The sequence below is a fragment of the Meriones unguiculatus genome, chromosome 1 (genome assembly GCF_030254825.1).
Source record: "Meriones unguiculatus strain TT.TT164.6M chromosome 1, Bangor_MerUng_6.1, whole genome shotgun sequence".
Taxonomy (NCBI): domain Eukaryota; kingdom Metazoa; phylum Chordata; class Mammalia; order Rodentia; family Muridae; genus Meriones; species Meriones unguiculatus.
The window spans coordinates 173,246,503-173,258,463 of NC_083349.1; the positions used below are offsets into that span (position 1 = coordinate 173,246,503).

The window sequence follows — 11,961 nt, forward strand, 5'->3', positions numbered from 1 at the left end:
TTCATTTTCCTGCCTTATCTGAAAGAGGCTCAGTGAAGAGAAAGTGAGAGAGGAGATAAAATGTTTTTATGCAGATGGCTCTCGCACAGGGATTGTCAGATCATTATTATCCATTCATGTCTGAATATCCTATTAGACTAAGCCTCATGAGGACAGAGATTATGACTTTCATATCCAAGCACCTAGTACTACCTGGAATGTGGTGTGATTTGAATAAATGTTTGTTAAACAGACTGAAGGAGAGTTTTAAAGGCAAGAGAAAGAGAAAACAATTATGTGTGTTAAAGAAATTAAATTTTTTTTTTTGTTCTCATGATACGACTTAACCACCCTTTCCAGGGTCCATTCTACAGCAGTGTTAGGAATTAACCTGAATCCCCATGACACATTCATTTTACCCCATTTCTCACACTATGCTAGAACTACACATGATAGAAAGCGTGGGCATGTGAGAGATGGAAGTGGTTGAGAATTTCTTGTAACCATGGGTATTTCTCAGCCAGGTCCAGAGAACTTTCTTGACCTCACAGCTGTCAGTGGCCACAGTGCTGGGCTTCATGAATTTTAGTCCTTACTCATTAAAGGTACTCTGCATCTCTTCCCTGCCTGAGATCCTTCTCTAAGAGCTCTCCAAGAAAGCTGGTGCCTGGGAACCTCCAGAATTCCACAGATTCCTCCCACAATCCCATGCCTCCAGTCCATAGCCTGAAAGACAGAAGGCAGAAGATCATTCTCTCTTTGCTACTCTAGTACAGGTTCTTTTCCACACCCTAACATTTATTTCCCTCAGCCTGGCAGAAGCAGCGATGAAAAATTCAAGAAAAGATCAATTACTGATCTTCTTTTTCAACATGCACATTGTTTCTTAGGAGCCAGTGATACATACTTATTTTGAGGTGGGATAAGAGGCAGGGAGGAAAGCAAGAGAAAGAATTAGTAAAATCTCCAGCTACAATGGGGAAGGTTATAGGCCCTAGTAAGGAAGATACAACTGTTGGTAAATGGACATACTAAACGTACTGCTGGTTTGCTTTCTAAATAACTGTGTATGTCACCATAGATCAGTACTGCTGCCACTTTTGCCAGAGAAACTTCTTCTTGCAGTGGGTAGTGGCTGCTGTCGACACTTGTAACTTGTCATAAGACAGCCACAAATATGACATCTGTATCACCACTTCCAAGGCTCATGGAACATAGTAGAAGAGATGTTGGGAAGAATGGAAGAGGCTGAGGTTGACGTGGAATGCTATGAAATGCTGTTTTCTGGAGATAATATGACTATTGCACGCTTGAACTCACAGCAGCTGTCCTTACCTGGGCGGGGGCTCATGAAGCCCCACCCCTCTCTGAGGATTCATAAGTTTAGTTTTAGTGGTTGTTGGAGAAAGAAGAGACATGTTCTTCCTGCCTGTAAATTACCTTTCAGAGATGCTCCTCTTAGCAATTTGATTAAATTCATTGAACTGCACACACATACACACACAGACGCACACACACGACATGAAAGTAGAAATGGAGGATAGTTGAGAAGGTTCTCAGTGCAGTGCAGGAAAAGAGAGAGTAATATGATCAGAATACATTATCTACATGCATGGAAGCATCATAACAAAGCCAATTATTACATTAAAAAATTAAAAAATTCTTCTGCAGAATAAAAGAAAGGAAAAGAAGGCACCATCTTTTGAATTTTAATTATTCCTTTTGTCCTACTTATAGTAGGTTTAGTAACAACACAAGCATGTGCTGATCTTGGTAAGAAAGTTTTATTTATTCACTTTTTACTGGTTTTGAAACAGGAAGGAACTTAGAAGAAGGGTGCTTTTCTTCCCACATGTAGAAGGCTGAGCCATATGTTTGCAGTCTTCCTCTGTCATGTCATCCTCAGAGGTCATTGTGGACAAGCCATTTCATCACCCAGATGTTGGAGCACAAAAGGCCCAGAAACTTTTAAAACTTTTCATTGCACATGTCGTAGCCCCGGCAGCACTTGAAGTCCACCAAATAGGAGCCCCACTTTATTTTTTTCACATTAGCACAGTTCTTTAAGCAGCCCATGAAGTATAACCATTTGGAACCATCCTCTGCAGAAGAGGAGGAACAAATCAGCAAGGCTGGCAGAAGATCCTGTAAATCCACTTGTCCCTAACCCACACTGACATCTAAAAATTACCACATGAAGTTCATGATCCATTATTCAGATGTGAAGGATTGGAAGGCATTGGATTGGAAGCTACCCAAAAGAAAAGAAATGGTGGAGTAGTTTTAAGACATTTTTAATAGCATGCTCTAAGGTCAACAATTAATAAATGGGACCTCTTGAAATTTAAAAGCTTCTATAAAGCAAAGGACGCTGTCAACAGAACAAAATGACAGTCTACAGATTGGAAGAAGATCTCCAACTCTACATCCGACAAAAGGTTAATATCCAGAATATATAAAGAACCCAAGAAATTAAACACCAACAAACCAAATAATCCAATTAAAAATGGGGTACAGAGCTAAACAGAGACTTCTCAACAGAGAAGTCTCAAATGGATAAGAAGAACTTAAATGCTCAACATCTTTAGTCGTAAGAAAAATGCAAATCAAAATGACTCTGATACTACATCTTACACCCATCTGAATGGCTGAGATAAAAAAAACTCAAGTGACAGCACATGCTGGTGGGGATGTGGAGAAAGGGAACACTCCCCTATTGCTAGTGGGAGTGCAAACCATTTTGGAAATCAATTTGGCTTTTTCTCAAAAAATTGGGAACAGCTCTACCTCAAGACCCATCTATACCACTCCTGGGCATATACCCAGGAGTTTATGTTCCAGCATACAACAAGGACATTTGCTCAACTATGTTCATGGTCACCTTATTCATAACAGCCATAAACTGAAAACAACATAAATGTCCCTCAACCGAAGAATGGATACAGAAACTGTGGTACATTTACACAATGGAATACTATTCCACTATTAAAAACAAAGAAATCATGAAATTTGTAGGCAAATGGATGGAACTAGAAAAGATCATTTTAAGTGATGTAACCTCGACCCAGAAAGACACACATGGTATGTACTCACTTATAAGTGGATATTAGACCTATAGTACAGGATAAACATGCTACAATCCACAGACCCAAAGAAGATAAAAAAACAAAGAGGACCCAAGGGAGGATGCTTAAATATCATTCAGAAGGAGAAATAGAATGGATGGCAAAAGCAGTTGAAGACAGGGAACAAGGTAGGAGAGGGAGTCTGAGAAAAATGAGGATGGAGATCAGACATGGGGCTAGGAGTGGGGAGGAGAGAGAGCCTGCAGAGAGAAGAGAAACCATGGGAAGGGACTTCTCTGTGGTGAGCTGGAGATCTATGACAGGGTAGGATTCTGAGAGGATATGGGGATGACTGTAGCTGAGACTCCTGGTAGCAGGGGTCATGGAGACTGAGGAAGACACCCTCTAACTAGATAAAACTCTTAGCAGAGGAAAAAAAACACCACCCCATCCAGAAAAAGTTTGACCAAAATTTTACCCTGCCAACAAGATGTGCAGGGATGAAGATGGAGCATATTGAGTAAATATCCAGCCAATGACTTGATCAACCTAAGACTCACCTCAAGGGAGTGAGCCAACCCCTGACACTGTTAACAATACTCTGCTATGCTTGCAGACGGGAGTCTAGCATAGCTGTCCTCTGAGAGACGCCATCCAGAAGCAGACAGAAAAAGATGCTGAGACTCAGAGCCAAACATTGGGCAAAATGTAGAGATTCTTATAGAAACGTGGGGTTGGGGGAAGGATAGAAGAACCTGGAGAGGACAGGAGCTCCACAAGAAGACCAACAGAGCCAACTAACCAGGGCCCAGAGGGGCTTGCAGAGACTGAAGCACCAACCGACAACCACACATGGACTGGACCTAGGATCTCTACACAGATGTAGCCAGTGGGCATCTCAGTTTTCATGTGGATTTCCTAGTAAAGATAACTAGGCTGTCTCTGACATGGACTCTGTTGGCTGCTTTCTGATCACTTCCCCATGGTGGGGCTGCCTTGCCAGTCCACAGGGGAAAGGGATGAGCTTAGTCCTGATGTGACTCAATATGCTGGGATGGGTAGGTAGCGGGGGCGGGTGGCAGGGCTCCCCTTTTCTGAGAAGTAAAAGAGGGGTTGTAAGGGGAAGAGGGAGGGAGGGTGGGACCAAGAGGAGAGGACGGAGGGGGCTATGATAGATATGTAAAATGAATAAATAAATAAATTAATTTAAAAAGACTTTACTGGAGGTAGGAAGATTATCATGAGAAAAGTGCATCAGGGATTACCACAATGAGAGACTTTTAATTAGAACCTCAAGGCTTGGATATCATGGAGGGGAGGAAACTAGAAATGGTGCCTAATCTTATTCACAATGAGATGTAACCAGGGCACATTGCCAACACTGCCCTCTCTGTTTCCATAGCTAGGAGTCATTCATGCAAAAGCTTGGTCAGGTACACAGAGAGCCATTTTTATTACCAACCAGCTGGTCCTCAGAGGGTGAGTTCTTATGTCCATCTTCTCACCCGTACTCGACCCCCTCTGTTCTCTTCAGAATTCCTACTGTTGCCTTGAGTATCACCCCTGCTTCAGCAGCTACCTCCATTTCTTTCTTTCTCCTTCTTTTTCTTCTTTTTTTATCATAGTGCATCATGGGAGCGATTTTTTTTTTTTTACCAGCTATCTTAAGAGTGAGGCTGTCTACAGTAACCGGAAGTTTCTTCACTCATCCCCAAGGCCCACATGTCCTGCTTTCTCTTCCCCGTCTTTGCTTCTTTACCCCACCACTTACTTCTGAAGATCTTTCCAGACATGCATGCCTCTTCTACCGTCGCAGTACATATTCCTCTTCCTCTGGAGCACTCTTCTCCAGGGAACTGCAGGTGGCACATCCTGCACTGCACAATTTCCACAACTTGAAGAAAGATGTGAGAGAAGATGATTCTACCAGGAGAGAGCCCATCTCCCCTTCCAAGTGTAAAACCTGCTTAGAGCTGGAAGCATCCCCACTCCAAACCCCATCAAAGCATGGCCATGTGCCTCTGTTAGCATGGGTGAAATAAGGGTGCTGAGAGCTTGTGGTCTCAGGGGCTTCAGTGTGGAGGATGGGCAGGGATAGAAAGGAGAAGGCATAGGAAAAGAGAAACATGTTAGTGCCAAGATGGTCAGGCTAGGATCTCTTTGCACTCACCATTGTTATTTTCATGAACCAGTACTTTATCAGCTGTTTAGATGAGAGAAAGAGAATAAGCCAGCATTTCTGTCTGAGATTTACCCTCTCTTTACACTCCATCTCCCCTCAGGGCTCATTTTGCCTTCTAGCCTGGAGTTTTTGAGGCTTTTTCTAGCCCCATAAAGCTGCTTATGTCAGCTTGTAACCCCCCCCCATTTCTTTTTCATCTTCATTTCTTTAGGACCTCTTAGATTCTTCTTCCCACTCTTAAGGGTTATAGCATAGATAAGAAGGAAGCGGATAAATACAAATGGTTTTAATTTCATTTCTTCCTTCAGTTGAACCTCTGTGAAAGTATCACCTGAGTTCTGACAACAGACCTCTGAAATTTAGGAGGTTGCTACCTTAGACTTGGCCATCTGGTTTCTGTGAACTTTACATTCCACTTCTCTGGTCTGTTGTTCTTGCCTTCAGCTTTGCCAGTTCTTTGTCAGCCCTAAAGACACCCCCCACCCTGGCTGTATCCTGTCAGAAGAGGCTGATGAATGTGGGAATTACTGAATGTGGTTTACTTTTAGTCACTCCCCCCATCCCAATCCACTCATCCTTGATTCTCCTCCCGTCTTCTTATTCACTTCTCACACTCACGTCTACTCACATTTGTTAATATCGCCTGAAAGTGACCCAGAGAAAACTGTTGAAAAACAAAAAGATAAAAATCATACTCTCTGCAGAGTATAATTTTACAACCCTCATTTCACAGCTTCTAGGAATCTCTCAATCTGTTGGCAAACAGTCTACTTCCTCCTTTGAGCAAGAGGGCTTTGGTTAAGGTCCCAGTGACCGGATAAAGTGTCGGTGAGAGGCATGGCACAAAGGGCCACTTTTCTTGCTGGGTTGCCAAGGCTGGCCTTCATCATGGGAGTTCTTCCCCGTTCCTGGATCCTGGACTATCTCACTAACTGGTAACTCTCATGACTCACCCCTCAAATAGCAGAGTAAGATGAGACATTTCATTAAGTGGGGCTTGCCCATTTTGGAGGCCGAAAGGTTTAGGTTAGGACAGGACACGTCACTATTTATACAGTGATGAGGCTGGGTTTCTTCAATAGGAGTTGGGGGTGGGACACTGAGTAAGTCATTGAAAGGCATACCCTGATGCCAGAAAACTCAACTCGCAAGTCTTTTTGTAACTTGGGGAAAAGAGAGACTGGCTAGGAAAGTCCTGGCCATTCCAGCCATGTCTCAGGATTCTGATACCGAGCTCTGTAGTTTTGTCATTGTATCATTCTGTGAAAGGACACAGAATAGATCAGGGTTGGATCAGTGGGATCAGAGTGACCTACACCAAGGTACCTGAGAGAATACACAAGAACAAAGAATCAGAATGCAGGAAGGCTTAGAGTCTTATGAAATATGTGCTTTCTGGAAATGGAGGTGAGAGGAGCAGAAAGGTTGGGCTCCAAGACCCTGCTGGAGGACTCTCACGAAGGCAGTGGAGCTCCTGTCAGTCATTCTGGAAGGGAGCAGACCAGGAGGTAGAAGAGGAAAGCTGAGAAGGGAAATGTTTCCCTTTTTTGATGGTTCAGATTGAGGCTTCAATTAGGAGAGAGATAAGTTTATCCTCCTAGATATCTGGGGAGATTAGGTAGGGCGGTGGCTGGATGTATTTCCTATGTAGAGGATAGAACCTGAAAATGTAAGGAGCTATATATAACCCTTCACTCTAGGTTTTTTTTTTTTTTTTAGCTTTTTTATTTTTCCTTGCAGAGAACCAAGGATCGGGGCTACATCCTGGCTTAGGGAAAATCCACAGGGAAGAGAATTAGCTACTGGAAGACAATGCATTGTGATCTGGCACAACACACTCCATAGCAAAAGTGAATAGAGATCTGAACAAGGTATACGGATCCATGCTGGTTTGGAGATTATCATAAGCCCAAAGAACTAGTTGGCACCTTTAAAAATGGCTGACGAGAGATACACAGCAGGTGACTTTTTCCCTGGGAGCACCTACTACCCTATTAAAGTGGCATCATTTAAGGTTCATGTGTTAAACATTTCTGTGCACATGCATGAACTACTATGCTTGGCCAGTATAATTCCTTCTCAGGTCTCCTACAGAGACTTTTCCTGGAGTAGGCATCAGCTTTTTGCTTCTGTTTTCAGTGTAGCTCCTTTGATCCCTGAAGACCTTCTAACCCTTTTATAGCCATTCTATAACACACACACACACACACACACACAGAGAGAGAGAGAGAGAGAGAGAGAGATAGAAAGAGAAGCATAATGCATGATTTACTAGCTAATGTTAGTGATTAAAATAAGAATAAAAGAAAATGTGATTGACAATAGCCAAGTGAACTCAGGAGTACTTGGTGAACTAAAGCCATGGAAACTGATGTAGTTCTTGAATTTATTGTTATTCAATAAATTCTCACATTGTGAAAAGAAACAAATGCCCTCATCTGTTTTTTTTTTTTTTTTTTTTTGCCATATTTTATACATATTTAAAACATGGATCCAGGGGACTGCCAAGATAGCTCAGTGAATGAAGTGCTTGCTGTTAAGCCTAACAGCCCAAGTTCAGTCCTCAGAATACACATGGTGAATGTACAGAACTGCCTCCTGCAAGCCGTTCCCCAACACAAATGCACAGCAGGTAGTACACACATGTTCTCCTATTCCCAAAAGAATAAATAAATAAATAAACGTAAAAAAAAAAAAAACCAAACAGAAGTAAATAAGTAAAATGACAGAATTGCCGAGTTAAAAATCTTTTATTAAGTTTGTTCTTTGGAAATATATATGTATATATATCACACACATGTATTTTTATGCATATGTATCCAGTACATTCTTATTACAGTCACCCTTGTACCTTTGTGACTCCTTCTATCCTGCCTTCCTTTTTACAAATTCCTTTCACACATACAGGTGTTTTTGTCTGGTTTTGTGACCTACTGAATTCAGCCAGGGCCACTTGTGTTACCATTGGTTTGGAACTATGCACTGGAACTTAATGTCTCTCTACTGAGCAAAGAACTTGAAGACGATTGCTGTCCTTCTTTCAGAATCCATTAGAAGTCCATAGTTCAGCAAGGAAGGGTAGGACCACTCCTTATCTCACTCCTTATCGGCCACCGATTATTGACAGAGGCAGTCTAGTGCAGGCCTAGAGTCTGACTGAAGCTCTCCCAGGAACACTGGCTTTCAGTGCCAGATTGGGAGTGCTGAAGCATCAAGTGTGGACTGAGCAGCTACAGGGTTCTTAGGCCCTCCAGCAGGAGACAGCCATTGATCATGAGATCATGATTCCAGTGGCCGTATTTTGTGTTTAGTGGTGAGCATTGGGTCATCACATTCTTAATTCATGTTTTTTTTTTATTTTCTTGCAAAGTATCAAGTTTCCATATGACTTTACAATGCACTCTTCAATTTGATCAACTTTTCCTCCTTATTCCCTCCCCTTCCTCATTCCTCTACTTTCATACCTGCTTAATATTTCCTCTTCCCAGAATTCCCTGCTCTGTCTTCATATCACCTATATTCTGCTAGCCCACCTCCCTTGAAGCATCTTCCACTCTAAAAACCCTTTACTAATTTCCTGGACTCTTTTAAAAATGATTACTTTATTTTTAATTATTTGTATGTACATGCATATGTATATGTGAGTGCAGGTGTCTGTGGAGGTTAGAAGAGGGTGTTGAACCTCTTAGAGCTTGAGCTGCATAGATGGTTGTGAGCTGCTTGATGCACATGATGGGAGACAGACTCAGGGCATCTCCAAAAGCAGCGGGTGCTCTGAACTGCAGGCTCGTTTCTTGCCTTCTACAGGTTTTCTAAGTTGAACACAGAAATCTAAAGACTGGAAACCCGGATCTGCATATGAAAGGGAGCATCTGTACAGGGTTGTCTCTCTGGGCCTGAGAGGCCTTGCTCAGGATAATTATTCTAGTTCTGTCTACTTTCCTGTAAGTTTTTTAATTTTGTTTTTCCTTACAGTTAAATAAAATTTCATTGTATTTACTTACTATATTTTTTTTAACCATTCATCCATTGATGAATGGTTGATTTTTTTAAAAATTGATTTTGCTGTTTCTTTGTTTTAAAATAGATCTTGGGCTGGTGAGATGGCCCAGTGGGTAAAGTCACTTGCCCTATGAGCCTTGTGGCCTAGGTTCAATCACTGAGACTCACATAAACGTGGAAGTGGAATTGGGGAGAGAACTGACTCCACAAAGTTGTCCTCTGACCTCCACATGTGTACTGTTGCATGTGTACACACACACACACACACACACACACACACACATGCACACGCACAAACACATCCTGCACATACACAGACACACAATAAAATAAATTTATTCTTCATAAGATACAGAAAAACTTATTTCATTTGTCCATGGGAATGTTTTCACTTAGTAAGTGGTAGAGCTGGAGAAATGAGATCTCAATGTGGACAGATTGCCTGTGTGATAAGGGGAATAAGAAAGACAAAAAAAAAAAAAAAAAGCCCAGCTGTTGTTCCAATGCAAAGCTTCATCTTCCTGGAATCTACCCAATGCCCTTAGGATGTGTACTAATGACCCAAGGTGGTAAGAACAATTTCTTCTTCATCAGGGTTTGAATCAGATAAGAACAGCCTATCTCATTTGCCTCAGGTAAGTAAAGAACACAGCTATGCATGACAAGGACTAAAATAAATTAGGTTTCCACCTCCTTGAAGGAGACAGGATAAAGGAAATATATAAACAATATATACTTATCCAAGAAAGGACACTTTCTTGATTTGTATAAATGTCAAGGACATCACCAAGATGACCTTCACATAAGCTTCCATAAGCTTCCACGAGCAGCCACACACACATAAAATATTTTCCAAGGAGGGAAGGATTTGAGGTAGGGCATCACAGTAGTAGGGTGTAGCAGAAATAAATAAGGAGGGGTACACTGCAAAGGGCATGGAAGTCAACTAACTTTACATTGCTAGCCTCACCTTCCTCACACAGAGGCAACGAAGCAGAGATGGAGGAACAGAGGGGGTGGGGTAAAAGAGTAGAGGGGAAAGGAGAGAGGAGGGAGAAAAGAGGAGAGAAGAGAGGGGAGAGGGGATGAATCTCCTTCTGGGGCAGGAATGTGGACTGAGAACAAACCCCAACAATACCTTGCATTAAGCAAGCCCTTATGCTCCAAACTCCAAGCACGAACATTCCATCTGCAGGACAACACTCTCAGCACTGGGATCCAGGCAGTGTCTATAGACCCCAGATCAAGGCTGACCCCGGACTTTGAGACTGACTTAGTACCAGGGGTTCCTTTGGCCTGAGGTCAGCCCATGTGGACCTACACTACAGATTAATACCTATGTCCCATGTAATGATTGCTCTGCTTGTCATGGAAGATATTTGATTGGCATGGTATAGAATTTTATGTGAAGAGAATAAAATTCTTCTTGTATTTAGCTTCTTTAATTCCCTGTAATATTTTCATTCTAGAGGAAGGAAAAAACATAATTTTATGCAAAGTTTTACCAAAAAATGTTCATAGAAACCTTATCTGTAACAGCTCTAAACTGGAAAGAACACTGATTTTTTTCTCAAATGGTAATGGGTAAATGAATAATGGTATAATGGAGGATTATGCAACAACAAAAAAAAGAATGAACAATTGATAAATTTAACAAGAATATTATACATAATGAAAAACGTGGCTCAAAATGATAGGTACTGTATGATTCCATCTGTGGGACGTTCTCAGAATGACAGAACTGTATGAGTGGCAAGCACACCATTGCTCCAGAGCTGGGTGGAATGTCTGACTGGAGCAGCACAGAGGTTCTTGACAATGATGGACAGCATGTGTCTTCCTTTTGGAAGATTTTACACAAAGTATACAGTGCTGAAATTCCATAGTGATAATGCTACAATGAGCATATGTCAAAACTGACAAACTCGAATAAGTTGACATTTAACACTATTGTATATCTCTTAGAAAATGCATCATGGTGATTGAAGACGGTACTGTTGGGAAAGCCACATGAAAGTAACACAGAAACTATTTTCAACTTTTTGCAGTTCTTTTAAAATTTAAAAATAAACTTGTTTTTATAAAAAAAAAAACAGTGTACTTAATTTTTGACATTTTATTACATATCTGGGTCTGTGGAAAACTGATACACACTCATGATTGAATTACTGATCAACAACCATGACCTATTTTTCCGTTTATGTTGGATCTTGTTGACTATTTTTATTCCTTACCCCCTAGAAAGCGTGTTCAGATTAGATTAGATTTCTTTCTAGATACTCGGGACATTGTTCCGGGAATAGCCTGAGATACAGAGTACGCTGTTAAGACCAGAACATCAACTTCTTGAACTGAGGACACTTTGATAATAAAGTCCAGATGGGCAGTAGATGAGAGGCAAAAAGCTTACCCATGCGAGAAGAGGGACCAGGTGTACTCAAATGAGCAGCACTAGAAAGTCTCTGCAGCATTCAGCAGTGGGTGGAGATAGAAAAAAAAAAAAAAGCCATGAGAACGTTTGGGAGAACCAGCCAAACCAAAGAAAAGAAACCATCTGTACAGGGTTGGAGGATGCCTCCAAAGGTGATAGTTTAAGGTCACAAGAGGCCTTTACTCCCAGGCTAAGAAACTACCTGAGCAAGTATTATGTTCTGAAAAGTAAAACTAGTTTACTCAGTGTTAGAGTCAAAGTCAAGGTCTGTATATACTAGCTGAGTTCCCCATCACTTTGCC

The 11,961-nt window shown here is 41.5% G+C and overlaps 1 protein-coding gene across 1 annotated transcript; it reads right to left on the bottom strand.

Moving 5' to 3' along the window:
* Positions 1-1,744: 1,744 nt before the first annotated feature.
* Positions 1,745-6,249, bottom strand: Pate1 (prostate and testis expressed 1). Its single transcript, XM_021626493.2, has 5 exons — positions 6,180-6,249; positions 5,855-5,890; positions 5,215-5,247; positions 4,816-4,938; positions 1,745-2,081 (listed from the first exon to the last, which is right to left on the bottom strand). Exons 1-5 carry the CDS (start codon positions 6,229-6,231, stop codon positions 1,948-1,950), a joined length of 378 nt encoding a protein of 125 aa, XP_021482168.1. The 5' UTR covers positions 6,232-6,249; the 3' UTR covers positions 1,745-1,947.
* Between the last annotated feature and the right edge of the window lie 5,712 nt (positions 6,250-11,961).